The 20,909-nt window shown below is 34.9% G+C and overlaps 1 protein-coding gene across 3 annotated transcripts in view; it reads left to right on the top strand.

Annotated features, from left to right (window-relative positions):
* Window positions 1-20,909, top strand: part of ATF2 (activating transcription factor 2) — an 85,552-nt gene that overhangs the window by 23,161 nt on the left and 41,482 nt on the right. For 2 of the 3 annotated variants that reach the window (XM_044913333.1, XM_021703359.1), the window contains 5 exons: window positions 4,745-4,820; window positions 6,925-6,994; window positions 12,851-12,947; window positions 16,001-16,119; window positions 16,253-16,381. In XM_044913333.1, the coding sequence (XP_044769268.1) occupies window positions 4,789-4,820; window positions 6,925-6,994; window positions 12,851-12,947; window positions 16,001-16,119; window positions 16,253-16,381 (447 nt within the window). In that variant the 5' untranslated portion in view covers window positions 4,745-4,788. Of the gene's footprint in view, window positions 1-4,744; window positions 4,821-6,924; window positions 6,995-12,850; window positions 12,948-16,000; window positions 16,120-16,252; window positions 16,382-20,909 lie in introns of those variants that run through there. The other variant, XM_044913334.1, reaches the window with a different exon arrangement.

Here is a 20,909-nt window from a genome sequence, read left to right as displayed (position 1 = left end):
TATATGAACATATATGCAGATATATACACACATATTATCATATATACCTTCATATCTCTATTGCTGTACCTTTATATCTCTGTTGAAAGTCATGAGTTCACACCAGTATCTCGAAATTTCATCTGATTACCAAGATTCATTCTGTGTAATTACCATCACCTATAGTGTGAATTTACCTTTACCCACTACATCCTTGATATATCTTTGTATTCTGCCAATCCCTGTGTGTGTATATAATGAATCACCTGTTGCCACCAGGCCCACTCCTTCTCATCACGTAGATGTTCTCCAGCTTGGGCCCTGGTATCCTGTGCTGGACTGGTACCATCTCTATCCCTCACCTCATATGGTTGCCTCCTCCTACTTCCCTCCAGCTACTCTCCATTCCCATGAACAATTTTCTCTCTCCTCCCCAGCAGTGACACTCTGGACTGTCTGCTCCCCAATAGCCTGTCTAAGCTGCTTTTCATAAAGACATCCTTATATATGTTTTTTATGGAGGCTTGGCTTTTGTATTTTAAGTTATAAGAAATGGTTTGCGAGTTAATTTCTCCCACTTTCTTCTATTCATTGTTCCTTGAAGTGTTCTTCTTTACTATTTTCTTATTGGCATCTCATATTATGTGTGATTTTATTTGATAGGTCTGTTGAATAATTCCAAAAGTCCTAAAGGGTCTTTCTACACTACTTTTTTTAGAAGTGGTTTACATAAAGTTTCTGTATTGTTGGTAGGCGTAGAATAGCAAGCTATAATAGTTGATATACATAATGTATGGCAAGGCATATCAGCTGGCAAGCACAATATAGCATTAAAAATGTTACTGTCCCATTTCTTACCTTGAGTAAGTCACCCTTTGGGACCTCATTTGTCAAGGTTAGTTAGTTGGGACTAGATCAAGAATATAAGGTACATGATCTGTTCCTTCATCCAGTTTCCTTATCTGAATAGAAACTCATCAGTTTCTGTAGAATTTTGACTATAGGACCAGACCAACAGAAAAGTCTGAAATACCTAAAAGTCATTTGGCTGGAGAAAAGTGTTTTCTTGAGATTTGGAAGCAGTCATTCATCACTTTGTAGTTAAATACATCCTCAGTGAGCTTCTTCTCTACAAGTCTTTAGAATAAAGCACGGGATCTGGGCTTCTGGAAGGGGTTGCTTCCAGGTGGAACACCTACCGGCAGGGTATCCTTGCAGGCATTCTGCGTGCAGTACTACTGAAGCTCTGCAGCCACTTGGGAGACCTTGGTCCTCTCCATGCCTGCCTCCAGCTTGACCTGCTCCACCAGGCCACCACCACATGGCACTGGCCCTAGAAGACATGCCAGAGATGCTGGGCTCTTTAACCTAGTAATTTCATTTCATTTCTAGAAATTCTTTCTGTGAAAATTATTATAGATATTGCACAGAGATTTGTTATCAAGGATATTTGTTGATGATAAAAATCCACTAATAATAGTGGTTTAAGCAAAAAAAAAAATCCACTAACAGAGAATTAGTTAAAAATATATCATAACCTGTATGGTGGAATACTATATAGCCATTAAAAATGACATCTAGTATTTAATGATATTACTATTTAATGATGTGGCAGAATTTAGGTAATTGTATTTTAAAGAAAGTTGTAACCCTGCTTTTACAATTTGTAAAGCTACATGTCTCCATACATTAGTAAGACTGGAATATGTACCCTGTGGGATGTTGAACAATAAATGATATTTTAGGTGACTTCTATTTTTTGTTTTTGCTCTTCTGTATTTTTATGGGAGCAAATTTAAAGTTCCTTACTATGTCTTAGTTCAGTGGGTATAATTTAGTTCATTATTATCAGGAAATAACAGTGACCTCCTTCTGAACCCCAAGCTTCTGCCTTAAAGGTTTTTTAGAATTATGTAAGACTGATCATTTATATGGGATACCTAATAGTGGAACTTGCTCTGGCTATGTTGTAACAAAATTCAAAGTATATCAACATTCAAAGTATACCTTAAAGCTTGGGGTTCTAAAATAAAATGCCTTAGAGCAGTGAAATAGAGAAACATTTTGAGGGGAACATGTACATGTTTACACATGGAATTGTCTTAGGAACCTCGAAAGAAGTCTGCACCGCATGCTTGCTTAGCTGATGTGAACTCCCTCACAATCCTGGAAGCTTCTTGAGGGCAGGTACCTATCTTAGTTCACCACTACATCGCTAGCATCGGGCAGAGTGCCAAGCCCAAAGTGGACACTCAAATATTTGTTGACTGAAAGAAGAAAAGGTGAAACTGATGGCACCAGATCATGAGAGCAAGGAAGATAAAGGACTGTTAGAAGAAGAGTTAAGACTGAGATTAGAGAAACCAAAGGACTTTTAAATTTTGTCTAAAACCCTCTTGTGTATTCTTTATGACAGTGATTCTTCTACCAGTATAGGTTTGGATGCTTGCCAAAGAGTGGTGTGGTATATTAACAATTCTCTATAGTCATTGAATTCTCCAACAACTTGGAGTTTAACAGAGCCTCCTTTCCCTGTGAGCATATTTCTAACCTTGCTGTAAAAGGGAGATAAGCATGGGGGCACCTGGGTGGCTCAGTCAGTTAAGCATCTGCCTTCAGTTCAGGTCACAATCCCAGGCTCCTGGGATGGAGCCCTGCATCAGGCTCCCCGCTCAGCAGGGAGTCTGCTTCTCCCTCTCCCTCTGCACCCCCCTCCCCGACTTGTGTTCTCTCTCAAATAAATAAAATCTTTATTTAAAAAAAAGGGGGGGACATAAACCTAGATGTAGAGACTTGAGATTCAGTTTAAGGAAGAGATAGCATTTAAGCCTCCTAAAACATATACCGTCATTTATGTCTCAAGGTGCTTCAGCTGTTGTATTTACAACTACCTCAGCTAGGTTTTAGAAAATCGTAATAAGGAATGGAAGTTTTTATTGGTTGGCTAGGAAATAGGCTGATGTGTAGGTAAGGAACTTCTTTTGTGGAGAAAGGGGACAGTTGTGGTGGGGGAGTGGAAAAGATGAGAGAGAAAAGGGTACCACAGGCTGCTTCACTCAGAAAGCATTCCTGGAACTCTCAGTTTGGTCCCTGCACTACCTTTGTATTCTCATAGTGTGTTAACTTCTATTCTTACCAAAGGAGTTGAAATTTTATTTCTGTATTCCCTTCTGCTAGACTAAAAGTCTCTCAGGTGCAGGGACTGTTTTTTCATCTTTGTGTCTTGGCATATATTTGGTGTTTAAATGTTTCTTGAACTTAACTGAATTTAAATTTTGCTTTGATTTTTCATAGCAATATGAACTGCATTTTCTTACTGGTTTTAGAAGAGTTTTTTGAGGTAGACTAAACTTATTTAGTCTTGAACAAGTCTTGATTTGTTCATATCATATGGCTATTTATTCATTCCTTAATATTTAATGAGTAAATGCTGCTGTAGGTAGGCACTGTTTTAGGTAGTTAACCCAAAGTTAAGTTCCTTGCCCTCATTAAGCTCACGTTCTGTGGGTAATGACAGAAGCATAACTTTTATAGATTTCCTTTGGATTATTCTAGTGTTCTTTTCCCTTTTCTCACGGACAGCATGGTAAAGTTGGATGTGAACGGAGGAATAGAACCCTACCAGATACAGGTTTTCCTGGAAACCAGGGAAAAAACTTTCTTCTTCCTATCTCCTATACCAAATTACCCATACCTCCAAGACTCAGAACTGTGGCTATTTATACATTTCCCCACAGGAATTGTCCAGTTTTTCTGAGCAAGACATTCTTGATACCACATTTATAAGCAAAATTATGAAAAATAATTTTTTCTCTATGCATCACTGTCTTATTTGAATAAGCATATAGTTACTCTTCACCATTGGATGGAGTTTCAGTGAATGTAAGATGAAGTATTTGCAGAATTATTTATTATTATTTTTTTAGTAATCTCCACACCCAGTGTAGGGCTAGAAGTTGTAACCCCGAGATCAAGAGTCACATGCTCTTCCAACTGAGCCAGCCAGGCACCCCAGCAGAGTTTTTAAAATGGGCCACTGACCTGGATAGTTTCAACATGTACTTGTTCTTAAACTAATACCAGCGGCGCATGGGTGGCTTAGTCGGGTAAGCATCCGACTCATCAGCTTCTGAGCTCATGGGTCATGAGATCAAGCCCCATGTCCAACTCTGCACTCAGAGGGAGTCTGCTTGGATATTGTCTCCCTCTTCACCTTCCCTTTCTCTCTCTCTCAAATATATAAATAAATCTTTAAAAAAAAAAACCCTGATATCAAATAAATAAGTTATAAGGCTGTGAAGAGGGAGATGCTTATATAGACCAATTATGTTACAGGACAAATAGAATTTTGATGAATTAGGCTGAGAACTTGATCACCTCTGACTATATATTTTAAGAAGTTAAAAACTTTCCAAATAGATGTTCTAAAATTCTGCGTCTCCTCTTTTTCATCAGACTTCCAAAGTCAGGAGTTTTACTCTTTTAATAGCTGTCTTTCAACCACAGCTCTAAGGCTGAATTAAATGTTTTTTCTCCTTTTACCCTCTGTGATGGAGTTGGATATATACATACCTATGTTTAAGGCATTCATATGGGTGTTCATGTTGTAGGAGCAGTATTACCTCTTATAAAGATTCTTAAGAGTGACAGGGTTTGGGGTTGGCAGTAGTCCAAAGAGTAAAATTATTCAGGTGTTTTTATTTCCTTTGTTTCAAGTAGTGTTTCAGAACTATTTTTAACAGTGTGAAACCACTTTGTTTTTCAGTATCCTTGCCATGAAAAAGAGGACGTGATAAGTTGTTCAACTTAATGAAATTCAAGTTACATGTGAATTCTGCCAGGTATGTATGCATTATTTGGTATGTTTACCAATTTTTCATATTTTAGATCATAAAAATTTTCATAGTTATTTCTTGATAAATATTTCAGTATTTTTTTCGATAATTTAAAAAAAAAACTTATCCAGTGTATTAGTTTAGCTGCTACTCCTATTATGTCTTTTTTTTTTTTTTTTAAGATTTTATTTATTTGAGAGAGAGCACAAACTGGGGAAGGGGCAAAGGGAGAGGGAGAAGCAGACTCCCTGCTGAGCAGGGAACCCAACAGCGGGGCTCGATCCCAGGACCCCAATATCATGACCTGAGCTAAAGGCAGATGCTCAACCAACTGAGCTACCCAGGCGCCCCCTATTATGTCTTTAAATTATCAAATAGAACATCAAAATGCACTTAACTATGACAAACATAAACATATTTTAGGGTTTGATTTCTAGAGTTCCGAATAATACTAGTCCCATGAGATGTTCTATGACAAAGCATTTTGAATAGCAAATGGATGTGTCAAAAATGCCATATTCTAGGTGCTCCTCTAGTCATTTCACTTGAACATATTAAAGGCTCTGAAAAGTCCTATAAAAGAAAATGTACTCCAGCATTTCCCAAAACTGTTTGATTACATACCTTTTTTCTGTAATAACTATTGTGATCCCTGTTGAAGATGCTTTGGGAAACATTGCTTTGAATGGTTAACAAGCTAATGTTGAAAAAGGAACAATGTTTCCGGATTTTTAATTGAGTCAAATACAGTTGTTATATATAATTTCTAGAAAGAAAGCCAAGATAAAATTTAAAACCTACAAGTTGTTGGAAAGAATGATTGGGAACTTTAAGTCTAAATCAAATATAGGAAAATAATCTTTACTCACAAATTTCTTTTTATAGTTATTTTGTTCAAATCAGGATCCAAAAAGGATTTACATTTCGTTAGTATCTTTATTTTTTTTAAAGATTTTATTTATTAGAGAGAGAGAGAGAGAGTGAGCACACGAGTGACAGGGGCAGAGGGAGAGGGAGAGCAGACATCCCTGCAGAGCAGGGAGCCCAATGCAGGACTCAATCCCAGGACCCTGGAATCATGACCTGAGCCTAAGGCAGCCCCTTAACCACCTGAGCCACCCAGGCACCGCTGGTTAGTATGTTTATTAAATCTCCTTTATCTATAACAGTTTCCACCTGCTCTTCTCTTTTTTAGTTCTCCATTACATTTATTTGTTGAAGTGACCAGGTCTTTGTCATAGAATTTGGCTGATTGCTTCCAGATAGTGTTGACAGGTTTCTCCTGTATTTCCTCTAGCTGAATCTAGAGATGCTTAAGTTCAGGTTTGAATCCCCATACTGTCCACACACACACACACACACACACACACGCACACCCCACTACCCCACCACCCCACCCCCGCCCAAGAATACTTCTCATGCTTTCTATTGTGTCATATCAGGTGGCACATACTGTCTAATTATCCCACTCTTAGTGATGTTAATTTTAAGATTGACCTGTGAGTTCATTATAAAGCTCCCGTCACCTTTTTTTCTTAATGGTTTTATCATGTGACCTAGATCCATTATTTCATTGGACATTAAAGTGGTGATTTTTCCAATTACTTCATTCTTTATTCACTTAAACTATTGAACAGGAAAGATTTAGCCTAATAGACCCAAGGTTCCTAACCCTTTTTTTTCTGTAGTGTAAAATCTGCATGTTACATGTATTTGTCTACTCATTATAAAAAGATGGAAGGGAAATAGAGCTAAAATGTCAGTAAAAGTATTTTATTTCACACTGAAATAGAAAAAGTAATAAGCTTAGTGAAAATCATATAATATTACATTTAAAATTATTCTTTATTTAAAAATCTGTACTGTCGGGGCGCGGTGGCTCAGTTGGTTAAGCGTCTGCCTTCAGCTCAGGTCATGATCCCAGGTTCCTTGGATCGAGTCCCACATCGGGCTCCTGGCTCGGCGGGGAGTCTGCTTCTTTCTGCCCTTCCCCCTGCTGGTGCGCACGCTCGCTCACTCTCTCTTTCTCAAAAATAAATGATCTTTAAAAACAAATAAATAAAAATCTGTACTGTAAAACACTAAGCCATTGCTTAATGTTTTATTATAGGCAGTACAAGGACCTGTGGAATATGAGTGATGACAAACCCTTTCTATGCACTGCCCCTGGATGTGGCCAGGTAATATATAAATTACTTTAAATCATTTTGTATATTCATATTTATTAAAACATTGATGAAAGTTTATGTTGTCATTAAAAGGATTCTCCTACAATTTTTTGTAAAATTTTGGAGTTAGAATGTAAATAACCCAGAAAAATTTTGGGAAGAAATTTTTTTTCCTCAATAGTATATTTGAGTTTTTAAAAACACAATCTAATATGGAAAAAAAAAGTTAGAAGTCTTGTAATGGAAAGGTGAATACCTAGACAAAATCCAGGGCTTAATAGTATCTTCATTTGACCATTATTGGTTGAAAATAATTGTAAATTGCTTAATTGGAAATCAAATATACATTATCTTGTTTGAAAATTATATTACTTGCTGAACTCTTATGAAATTAATATTTACCTCTGACAGTGTCACTAATGCATTAATGTTCTTAATGTACCTAAGTCTAACATCTTCAGAGCATGTATGAAAGCATTTTCAGAAAATAATCTTTCTACATTGTATCAAAAAATATTTCAGTGTTTTTAACAGGCCATTAAATTATTAATCTGTTGCTGTTATAATAATTCTAACTTTAAAATAACTATAGACACAAGAAATGAAAGCATAAATTTAATGTGTAGCCAAATTACAGAGTACTTAAATACACAAACTATAAATCATAAATAAGCATTAGTGTTTCATTGGTTCTTACTTGTTTTTAGTTGATGTTTTAAATTGAGGTATAATTGATATACTGCACATACTTACACAATTTCATGTTTTAATGTATATATGCTCATAAAACCATCACCATAATTAAGATAGAGAACATACTCCTCACCCCAAAAGTTTTGTCATGCCCAGTTGTTACTGCTCCTGCTGTTGTAAAACACTACTCTGCCATATGTTCCTATAGATTAGTTTGCATTTTCTAGAATTTTATGTAGAGTCATACAGTATGTACTTTTGTCTGGCATTTTTTGTTCCTTATAATTAATTTGCGATTTCCCCATGTTATGTGACCAATAGTTAATTCCTTTTCATTGAGGAGTAATATTTCATTATTATGCAGTTGTGGACATTTGGCTTATTTCCAGTTTTTACTTATTACAGATAAAGCTGGTATAATTGTGTACAAGTCTTTGGTATGGATGCATGCTTTCTTTTCTCTTGGGTAAATGCATAGGAATGAAATGATGCGATCGTATGTTAGATATATATTTACTTTTGAAGAAATTGCCAAGCTGTTTTCCAAAATGGATGCACTTTCCACCAGGAGTGTATGAATCTTGTGCCATTTCTTTGCCTACATTTGGTGTTGGCAGTCTTCTAATTTTAGCCATTTTCCTTGTGTGTATAGTGATATATCATGTGGTTTTAAATTGCATTTCTTTGATGAAAAGATGAGCACTTGTTCATGTGCTTATTGGCCATTTGCATTATTTTTTGTGACATATCTCTTCAAATCTTTTGCTGTTTTTAAAAGTCAGGTTGTCTTTCTTTTAATTATTAACTTGTAAGAGTTCTTTATATATCCTGGATACCAGTCCATTGTCAAATAGTTTCTCCAAGTCTGTGGTTTGCATCTCAGTTTTCGTGATAAAAGCTTTTGATCCACAGATCTAATTTTAATGAAGTCTAATGTATTAATTTTTTCTCTTTTATGGTTGTTGCTTTCTGTGACTTGCCTAAGAAATCTTTGCCTACCTTTAAGTCACAAAGGCATTATTCTCCTTTGTTTTTGCTGAAAGCTTGTTTTTCATTTAGGCCTCTGTTTCATCTTGAATTCATTTTTCCACATGGTTTTTCAGATATTCGAACATCATTTGTTGAAAAGATTTTTCTTTCTCCATTAATTTGCTTCAGCTCCTTTATTGAAAATCAAATTATGGTATAAGTGTAGGTCTATTTCTGAGCTTTCTACTCTGTTCCTTTCATCAGTCTGTCAACTTTTATCTAGTACCACAATGTCTTGATTACTCTAGCTTTACAGTAATGCTTCTAGTCAGGTAAGGTAAGTTCACCAGTTTAGTTCTCCTTTTTGAGATTGTTCTGGATAGTCTTTTAATTTTAGTCATTATGGTGAGGATGTAGTGGTATCTCATTATGATCTTAATTTTCATGATATATATCTAAAAATGTTGAACCAGGGTAAAGATAGGAAGTTACAGGGTTGGTGCTACTTAGATAGGTTTGTCAGGGAATGCCTCTCTGATAAGGTGACATTTGAATTAAGACATGAAAATGTAGGAGCAGAGCTCTGGAGGAAGTTTTTCAAACTGAAGGAACAACAAATATAAAGCTTCTAAGGAGGGAATGGGTTTGGGTGTATTTAAAAACAGAAAGACGACTATTGTGGCTGGAGCATATAGTGACCAACAAGGGTAAGAGTAAGAGATTCTGTCAGGTAGAATAAAATAGTCCATACCCTGTAGGGCTTTGTAGACTGTGATAAAGTGTTTGGGCTTTATTCACAGAGCAATGAAAGCCATTACTGAGCTAAGAGTGGAAACGGGGAATAGAGACTGACAGCTGTCAGGTGAGAGATAATGGTGGCTTTGTCTAGGTGCTAATAGTGGACAATATAGAGAAATAGAGTCATTTGACATATATTTTGGAGATATATTAGATATTCATTTTTCTATAAATTCAAGAAAGCTAAAAAAACTACACTTCCCAGAATTTTTTGTGAATAGTATTTCTTAAGAAATCGAAAGTTCAAATAAGAATTGATTTTAGAAGCACCAATTTGGTGGTGGTGGTACAAGTTATTTTTTTGTCGTAAGTATTGATATTACTCCAAATTTGAATTTTAGCTTTAATGCACTTAAATTTAAATTTTCAAATTTTAAATTTTTTAAAATACATTTTGTTGATAATGTTATTTTGGAGAGAGACCTATAGAAATCAATGCAAAGAATTTTAACTGTTTTTTCTTGCTATTAAAAAATGTTTTTATGTGCCTCAGTCACTATTAGGTATTTCACAGAAAGAGTTCTGTTAATCACATTTGTTTTAAAGTAATGTTCCACTGAATTTGGTGAAAGAGACAAAGTGTGATAATTTAGTGAAAGATTAATTTAACATTGCAACTCTTCTATTTTATGTGTTAATATCTTTGCTTTTGGTGATGCTTTCATTGAAAATTATTTCTACATAGAATGTTTATACATTATAAGCTGTTTTACAAAGGAGATAAAGATTCATTTTATTTAGTCTAAAGTTTCACTGGAGGTGTGTAAATGTGTGTGTGTGTCTAACTTCCTGTCGTTGAATAGATTCCTTCAAACTAGTAAAAGAAGCAGTAAAATGAGCTATTGGCTTTATGGCTTTATAACTTAGTTGTACCTATTTATTCTGTTAAATAGGAAAAAGATCTATATCATGGATGTGAATGCATGTATTAAATGCAGAATGACTGACTTCTTAGGAAGTTAGTTCTGGTGAGTGTTCAAGCCTTAGAAACACAGATCTCTCAGATATCAGAGTTTCAATTCATTATAAAAGCAATTGGTTTACCTCCCTTCCATCTGTCAGGTTACCCTTCCTTTTTAACTTTATAAGAGAGATGGTTATCCATCCTACCTTTCTTGACTGCCTTTCCCATCGTTGACTCAGCTGTATGCTCAAAGTCTTGTTGTTTAACAAAATACTGTGTATTTTGCATTGGAGTTGTGCTGTAAATTGCCTGGAAGAAAGAAATTATGAATTTAATATGTTTAATATATTGTTATACTACTAGTATCATTATTTTTCTACAAAACTTATTTTTAAAATAAACTTTTTAATTTGGCTCAGAAAGCAATTCAAATAGATTCTGCAAAAATTTTATCTTAGCATATAGTAGTAGCTATTTTATAAGTATTTGTTGAAAAAGTTTATTTCATTCATTCATGTATGTATCTGTATATATATATATATATATGTATATGTATATCTTTTCCTGGTGACTGCCTTTTGACAAGATGGCCTTTGACATTGTTTTTTTGTTTGTTTGTTTTAAGTTTCTTGTTAGAGGTAAATAAATTATTTCAAGTGATAGCTAAGGTTAAACTCATCTATTATCAAGTGCCAGTTTCAGTGTATTTTATCCAAGTACATCAATAATATCATAAGATCAAAAATCTCTTAATAAATAGCATTTTGGTAAATTTGATCTATAGATCATATATTAAACTTTGTAAATTCATATTTCTTGCATTCACCCTTTTAATATTCATATGATCTTGAATGTTTTTTTAGGGCCCTTTTAGCTGTTCCTTTTCACTGAGGATCAGTCTTGGTACAATTTTCACGTTTTGTACAATTCTATATCTGGTTCCTCTTTGATTTGGATATTTAGATATTTGGTCAAACCAATCCAAGCAGAGAATAGTTGTAGAATAAATTCCTAGGAGATAACTTTCCAGGTTCTTATCTGTTAATTATGACCTCTACCAAAATGCGTTTATTCACAAGTGTTAACTATTACCTTCATGGAGAAACTACATTGTTAGGTTCTTTAGATGTAAAGTGAATCCTGCTTTAAGATACTTTTAGTGTGGAATGTAATACACGTATATTTAAAACTCTAATGGAAAATAATGAAATAATGCCTACATTATTCTATAAACTCTACACATATGTTCGTTCTCTAAGAGCTGTTATTCAGCAGTTTATTGAAAGACAACTACTACTTCCTCCAAATTTGGGAAGGATTCTTGTAATGATAAAGCAGTAGTTACAAAGCTAGTACTTGGTTGGGAAAGAGCTGGATTATTTTTAAATGAACTGCTTTGTTATCATATTGGTTGTTCTTTCTTTGCTGGATTATAGGAAGCATTTTTTAAAATATGGTAACATAAAGAACCTGATTTACTTAATTTGTCCAGGAGTAATATTTCTATAAGAGAAGGAATCTGTTTGGTGTTTTTTTTAAAGATTATTTATTTTAAAGCTCACGCACAAGCTGGGGGAGGGGTGGGGGAGAGAAAGAGAATCTCAAGCAGACTCCCCGCTGAGCATGAGCCGCCCCCACCCCAATGACTCGAGGCTCAGTCTCACGACCTTGAGATCATGACCTGAGTTGAAATCAAGAGTCGGATGCTTAACCGAATGAGCCACCCAGGCACCCCAGGAATCCCATTTGGATAGTTTAGGGGAACCAAGTTCAAATATACATAATCTTAACATCCCTATTTAATAAGGATGTAGGGTTAGAGAGTTTATATCTTAATTTGGCATTTTATAATTATTGCTCTGAAATAAAATGTAAGTTCTCCTTATTTTCAGTTATAATTGCTGCTTGATAAGGAGCATCTTCATAAAGGTTGATGTCAGACATTATTTTAAAATGAACTGCTTTGTTGTATTGGTTGCTATTTCTTTGCTGGATTATAAAAAAAGCATTTTTTTTTTAATGTGGTAACATAAAGAACCTAATTTACTACTTAATTTGTCCAGGAGTAATATTTTTATAAGAGAATTCTCATTTTAAAAGTGGTAAGTAACCTGAAGTCTGTGTAAATACAGTACTTTCTTCAAAAGTCACTGAACCATGGAATACATAGTTCTATGATATGGCAAAAAAAATCAATAGTGGTCTATTTTTAGTGTCCAAATGAAATTTATATGAAGTTTCTTTGCTTCAGGTTTAATTTTTAAATGCTCTCAAATGATTTATGTGACTTATTAATACATCAGTATTGTTTATTCTTGGGTAATGGGTTTTCTATAATTATTTGAAGTCTTGTATGTTTATACTAACAATAGATTCTTTTATAGTTAACAAACTGTTTCATTGTTAATGGTGGTTTTACATGTTGTGGAAATGAATTTCCTTATCATTTTACTTATTTGATCAAATTGAAAATCTTAACTATATTTTAAAACTTTTTGCCACAGCGTTTTACCAACGAGGATCATTTGGCTGTCCATAAACATAAACATGAGATGACACTGAAATTTGGTCCAGCACGTAATGACAGTGTCATTGTGGCTGGTTAGTATATGCTTTTATTAATAGCTTATATACATATTTCACCTGGAATGTGCACAATTTTTGTGTATTCTCTGTAAATAATATAGTCTGGTGATACTCCAATTACTTCATTTACAGTAAATGTTGGCAACATGTATTTTACCCATTACATTTCCATGTTTACTTCTGACCATTCATTTCACTTTTCTGTGTGGTTTTCAAATGTAGATTTCAATGTTTTGTGGAAGTTAATTAGAACCCCGGGAGCATTTATAGCATCTCCAAAGTTTACATTTAATTGATAATTGAACTAATGTGATGTTTAGTCAATGTTTCTTTTAGCTTTTTACACCTGGTTTGCAGTGCTGTGGGAAGAGAGGAAATGATCAAGCTCCTCCTGTTGGAGAAGGATCAATTAGCAGACTTGTTCACTAGGATTTTGTTGATATTTCTTTTGGGACTAAAACATCTGTGTTAGTAAAAATACTCTCAGTAAAGGGGCCTAAAGTCAGTCAGTGCTTTTTTTGTGTGTTTTGATCCTGTGAACATACAGTATCACATAAGCAGATGATTATCTTTCACAGTATGTGAAAAGAGAAAATTTCATGCATTGTTTTATTGTCCTTTCATGCTGTATTAGCTGCCCCTTTTTTGGTATTTAAATATATATGTACACACATCTATGTATATGGACACACACATAATATGCATAGTTTTACTGCATTTTGTATATTTTATAAGTATTGTTATAAGAAGAGAAAGTTTTATATAAAACAATATATTTATATAAATTTCAGACCCTTTTGTGTCATAACCACAGAGTCACATAAGTATTCAAAATCAACCCTAAATTATTATTTTCTCTTTTGAAGTTTGGGTTATACTATTTGTCAGTCTGGAATTAATCCTGAAATCTGAATATTATTAGTATTTTGAAATTATTACCCAACATACAGATTAAATTATCATATGCAAGCCTTTATAGTGATAATGAGGTAGATGGTTTTTCCTGTACTTTCAGTATCATAATTTTTGTAATGAAAAAATTAGAGTTAACAAAAAGTTGGTAATTTGTCAAAAACTACTTAGGAAAAATGAAAGAGCATGTTGAGCATTTCTTTAGTTCCATAAGTAAAAGGAAGCAGAGAAGAGTGAGGTATGCACTTCTTTAGAATATCGTACATCAGATATTAAGAGCTGGAACCCAAAAAAGTAGTCAGACAAAGTAACAACAACCTGGACAGTTCACTCTCCTAGGGATATAAATAAGGTCTTTGCTTGTCTGAAATTTATTGCCCTAGACCAACATCTGTAACTTTTCAACTCAAAAATGTTTTGAGATTGGTTTCTAGAAATTTCCTGTTGGTTTACCTTTATTATAGTAGAAAAACAGAACACATTCAAACACAGCATTTAACCATTTTTTTACTAACATGTTGAAATTAGTAGTTTAGCATTACTGTATAAGTATGATGCATGATGTGTGTGGTATATATTTGATGATCAAGAGCCATAAGCCACTGCATGTTTAAACAGTTGTGCCTGTATTGACTTTCCTTTTCTCACACCTGATCATTTTGGTAATCACTGATAACAATGTTTTATGCATATGCATTTTATTTGTAAGACTTTTCTCCTCTCCCTTGACCGCACATTAGGAGCCTTTTGTTGAGCTGAGATAGACAAACTCTTTCATTATGAACAGAGGAGACAAATTTATATTCACTTTACTAATTCACCTATAATGGACTTAAGCTGATATGTGTACCCTGAGCCCTTGCTGTAGTAAATTTCAGAAGTCTTTTGAGGGTTTAGTGAGTATGTATGTTGTAGACTAATAGGTAAAATGATGACACAAGAGAGTCCCTTTAGTAATTTAGATAATACTAGTCGTGTTTGAGATAGGCTTACATTATAGCTAATGTGTATGACATATAGGTCATTTTGGTGTTAAATATATTTATATGTAGTAAGCATATTAGTACTCGAGATACATGTGGGGCAAAGATGAAATAATAAGTAATGCCAATTCTGGGGACACAATATTTAACAAATATATGAATTTTAATTTTATAAAAACCAGGAGTCATCCTTATACTTTTATTTAGCTTAGACTAGATTCCTGATAAAACCTATAACTTGATGCCCTAAAATACATAAAATGTGAATAGAATTTCAGTGTGCCACCAGCTCTGGTCAATATGAATAAATAGCCTGGCAAATAATAAGACAAATAGGCAAAATCCATAAGTATACTATTTTTCATTCAACATGGACCTTAACTAGTATTTATTCCATAACCAGTACATGTGTTAATGTACATAGCATGAGTACATAATCAAGTATAGTTAAAATATTTCACGTTGTGAGAAAGTAGAGTTGACTGTTCCTCTGCTGCCTAGAGATTAAGGTAGAACATTCCATAAATATGTAACTTATATAGCCCCTTGTTCCAAGCTTGAAAAATGCATTAAAATAGAAAATTGGCTTCTGTGGATAGTGATAAAGGAGGGTTTTGTTTTGGTTTGTTTTTGTTTTAGGGCTCTTATTTTAACCTTCTTTTTCTTCCTTGTAGTATTTTGATCTACCTACTAAAAATTCTGTTTTATCTTGAGCTTGCTTTCGTAATAGATTATGAACACTAGTGGAAGGTCCAAGCTAGAGTGAATGAATATACATGCTCTTGTCCTAGTTTTCCCCAAACTGCATGTATTTTAAACAATCATAATTTTTAATAATGTAAATTTTTAAAAATTCTTACTGCTCTAAATAATGATAATAGTTGATCTCTGAGTAGAAGATGCTTATGTCATTCTACTAAGAGAGAAGGTCTGGACTAAGGAACAAGAAGGACTTTTTTCTCATACTTCTTTGGTTCATAAAGTTGGAGGAAATATCTTGAACTGCAACAAAAACTTAACCAAATTTTGTTTGCTTTAAAGGAAGAGGTCTTTCCAAAGAGAGAATTAACAGCTGACTGAACCAATCCTGCTAATTTGTTAACTTACTAGCTGTATTTCAGGGTCCTGTATGATATTTAAATCTATGGGATTGCTTCTTGACATTTATTTCAGATCAGACCCCAACACCAACAAGATTCTTGAAAAACTGTGAAGAAGTGGGTTTGTTTAATGAGTTGGCAAGTCCATTTGAGAATGAATTCAAGAAAGCCTCAGAAGACGACATTAAAAAAGTATGTTATTAACCATGAAATTAAGAGTATTTCTAACAAAACAATAGTCATAGCTTACACTTCTTGCTTTCTTATTTTAGATACACTGGCACATTTTGAACTTCTGATATTTTCTTTAATGTTTGTATTTTAGATGCCTCTAGATTTATCCCCTCTTGCAACACCCATCATAAGAAGCAAAATTGAGGAGCCTTCTGTTGTAGAAACAACTCACCAGGATAGTCCTTTACCTCACCCAGAGTCTACTACCAGTGATGAAAAGGTTAGAAATTTATATTTTTGGGAGAAACACAAAACTTAGTGTAAAAAAAAACAGTACCCCAAGTAAAGTTTAATATTTGATTTACCTAAAATGTTAATGTAAAAAAAAAAAAAAAAAAAAAAAAAATGTTAATGTAATAAGTTGTACATAATTGAGTATCAGGTTGTATCTTATTGTGAAAGCCTGTGAATACTCCTAGAAATTTCAGGGAAAGAAGCTGTCACCTTTAAAGATAATTGGCTCTTTATTACACACAGAAAAATTACAGGGGAGAACAGCAATCATTTTAGATAAAACTTACTTTTTTTAAGGCTGCATAAATTTATAAAGTGAATTTAATTTTTCTGGGTTTTGCTATTTTATCCTTTGCCGCTTTTATATAGTGACAGCTTTTTCTTTACAACTAAAAATTGCTTGAACCAAGGTTATTTAGGCTTTTTAAGGGCTACATGAATAGTTACTCATTCTTGGCAATGGGTCTTTGGTACTACCAACTAAGATGATGATGATACTGTCTTAGTACAAGCCTTTTGTAGGTGGTTTAGGGCCTCATTCCTGGATCTTGAATACCTTGGTAACTTGGGAATCCCCTGGGCTATATAGTGTGTGTTGAGTAACCATTATTGTGGTTCTTTTTTTTTTTTTTTTTTAAAGATTTTATTTATTTATTTGAGAGAGAATGAGAGAGAGCATGAGAGGGGAGAGGGTCAGAGGGAGAAGCAGACTCGCCACTGAGCGGGGAGCCCAATGTGGGACTCGATCCTGGGACTCCAGGATCATGACCTGGGCTGAAGGCAGTCACTTAACGCGAGTCTGCTTCCCCCTTTGACCCTCTCCCCTCTCATGCTCTCTCTCATTCTCTCTCAAATAAATAAATAAAATCTTTAAAAAAAAAAAAAAAAAGAGATGGGGAGAGAGAGGGAGAGGAGTGGGGAGGGGCAGAGGGAGAAAGAGACAGAGAATCTTAAGCAGGCTGCACGCCCAGCACGGAGCCTGACACGGGGCTCAATCTCAAAACCCTAAGATCATGACCTGTGCTGAAATCTAAGAGTTGGATGCTTAACCACCCAGGTGCCCCATGGGTATTTCTTGATCACTTTTTATTCATAAGCACTTATAATGAACAAATATGTGGCACAATGAAGAGGCACTGACAATATCTTTTTCTAGCTTATGTTATTCTAAAACCATAAATGAATTAATGGACTTCTGTCATAGCAAAGAATTTAGAAGTAAGGCAGAAAAAGTAACTTCCTACTTAGGAATAAATGCTTTGACCTTAGATGTTTTGAAGGTTTTTTTCCTCATTTCCTAATTATAAAAGTGAGTCTCATTATAAAAAATATGAGGAAGACAACCAAAATCACCTCTTAGCCCATAATTGAGTGATAAGAATTACTAATATTATGAAACATTTTTCATAGATATATGCATGCATTTATACAAATATCCATATATAAGTGAATAATTAGAAGGATAGGTGGATACAAAGAAAAATGCAAAGAAAGAGCCTAGTTTACTTTTTATTTTTTTTTAAAGATTTTATTTGTTTGTTTTATTTTATTTTTGAGAGAGAAAGGGAGAGACTGGGCACAAGGGGAGTGGGAGAGGGAGAAGCAGACTCTCTGCTGAGCAAGGAGCCTGATGTGGGGCTTGATCCCAGGACCCTGGGGTCATGACCTGAGCGGAAGGCAGACCCTTAACTGACTGAGCCACCCAGGCACCCCTACTTTTTAATTTAAAACAAATATTTAAAAAAAATTTTTAAGTAAGCTCTACACCCAACATGGGGCTTGAACTCACAACCCCAAAATCAAGAGTCACATACTCTACCAACTAAACCAGGCAGGTGCCCCAATCCTAGTTTACTTTTATATTGTGCTTTAGACATTCAGCATTAATGAACACTTTGCCATGTCATTAGAAAATTTCCAAAATACTAATTTTTAATGGTTGTACTTTATCATTATCTTAATGTATCTAATTATCCTGTTCTTTTTGGACAAAAAGATTATTTCCACATTATCACAGTTATAGGAAATGCTCTTAACTCTATGATATAAATATCTTTTTTTCTAAAGAGCTTTCTAGTCCCATCACACTCAACAGTTTTTCCCTCTTCACTGCTGCTTCAGCATCTTTCAAGGGTAATCCTTCTTCCCGCATTCCTGTCTTTAGCCTCCCCATGGGCAGGGCATAATCACACCAAGTTATAAAAGTCTGTTCTGGGCTTCCTTCACTTCTTTTTCTCACTTTTCTTCATACGTGATCTCATCTGTACTCATAACTTTAAAAACCAACTAAATGCTAATGATTCTCAAACTTACATCAACCAAGATATCTCCTGAATTTCCATATTCATCTCCAACTCCCATTGTGACATTTCCCTTTCTGTATCTAATAACCATCTTAAACTTAATATATCTAAGTCAGAGCTCTTGATTCTTTCCCTATCTTGTAAATTTTCCTTTTTTTTTAAAATTTTTTTAAATTAACATAATATTTGTTTCAGGGGTACAGGTCTGTGATTCATCAGTCTTACACAATTCACAGTGCCCACCATAGTACATAACCTCCCCAATGTCCATCACCCAGCCACCCCATCCCTCCCACCCCCCACCACTCCAGCAACCCTCAGTTTGTTTCCTGAGATTAAGAGTCTCTTATGGTTTGTCTCCCTACCTGGTTTCATCTTGTTTCACTTTTCCCTCCTTTCCCCTATGAGGCTCATATATCATATACCCCTATGTGCCATTATATCAAGTGCCCTCCTCTTGCATCACCCAACTACCCCATTCTCCCACCCACCATCCCTCCAACAACCCTCAGTTTGTTTCCCATGATTAATTGTCTCTTATGGTTTGTCTCCTCTGATTTCATCTTGTTTTATTTTTCCCTCCCTTCCCCTATGATCCTGTTTTGTTTCTTAAATTCCACATACCAGTGAGATCGTATGATACTTGTCTTTTTCTGATTGACTTAACTTCACTTAGCATAATACCCTCTAATTCCATCCAAGTTGTTGCAAATGGCAAGATTTCGGTTTTCTTTTTGATGGCTGCATAATATTCCATTGTGTATATGTATATATACATATACACAATATGTGTGTGTGTGTGTGTGTGTGTGTGTGTGTGTATATATATATATACACACACACACACATCCATTCATCTGTTGATGGACATCTAGGCTCTTTCCATAGTTTGGCTATTGTGGACATTGCTGCTATAAACATTGGGGTGCACGTGCCCCTTTGGATCACTACATTTGTATCTTTGGGGTAAATACCCAGTAGTGCAATTGCTGGGTCATAGGGTAGCTCTATTTTCAACTTTTTGAGGAACCTCCATACTGTTTCCCAGAGTGGCTGCACCAGCTTGCATTCCCACCAACAGTGTAAGAGGGGTCCCCTTTCTCCACATCCTCACCAACATCTGTCATTTCCTGACTTGTTAATTTTAGCCATTCTGACTGGTGTGAGGTGGTATCTTATTGAGGTTTTGATTTGTATTTCCCTGATGCCAAGTGATTTGGAGCACTTTTTCATGTGTCTGTTGGCTATTTGGATGTCTTCTTTGAAGAAATGTCTGTTCATGTCTTATGCCCTTTTCTTGATTGGATTATTTAATCTTTGGTTGTTGAGTTTAATAAGTTCTTTATAGAATTTGGATACTAGCCTTTTATCTGATATGTCATTTGCAAATATCTTCTCCCGTTCTATCTGTTGTCTTTGGTTTTGTTGACTGTTTCCTTTGCTGTGCAAAAGCTTTTTTATCTTGATGAAGTCCCAATAGTTCATTTTTGCCCTTGCTTCCCTTGCCTTTGGCAGTGTGTGTAGGGAGAAGTTGCTGCGGCTGAGGTCAAAGAGGTTGCTGCCTGTGGTCTCCTCAAGGATTTTGATGGATTCCTGTCTCACATTGAGGTCTTTCATCCATTTTGAGTCTCTTTTTGTGTGTGGTGTAAGGAAATGATCCAGTTTCATTCTTCTGCATGTGGCTGTACAATATTCCCAACACCATCTATTGAAGAGACTGTCTTTTTTTCCATTGGACGTTCTTTCCTGCTTTGTCGAAGATTAGTTGACCCTAGAGTTGAGGGTCCATTTCTGGGCTCTCTATTCTGATCCATTGACCTATGTGTCTGCTTTTGTGCCAGTACCATGGTGTCTTGATGATGACAGCTTTGTAATAGAGCTTGAAGTCCGGAATTGTGATGCCACCAGCTTTGGTTTTCTTTTTCAACATTCCTCTGGCTTATTCAGGGTCTTTTCTGGTTCCGTACAAATTTTAGGATTATTTATTCCATTTCTTTGAAAGAAGTTGATGGTATTTTGATAGGGATTGCATTAAATGTGTAGATTGCTCTGGGTAGCATTGACATCTTCACAATATTTGTTCTTCCAATCCATGAGCATGGAACGTTTTTCCATTTCTTTGTGTCTTCCTCAATTTCTTTCATGAGTATTCTATAGTTTTCTGAGTACAGATCCTTTGCCTCTTTGGTTAGATTCATTCCTAGGTATCTT

This window comes from Neomonachus schauinslandi, chromosome 3 (genome assembly GCF_002201575.2).
Source record: "Neomonachus schauinslandi chromosome 3, ASM220157v2, whole genome shotgun sequence".
NCBI classification, from domain to species: Eukaryota; Metazoa; Chordata; class Mammalia; order Carnivora; family Phocidae; genus Neomonachus; species Neomonachus schauinslandi.
This window is presented reverse-complemented; position numbering and strand designations above follow the sequence as displayed.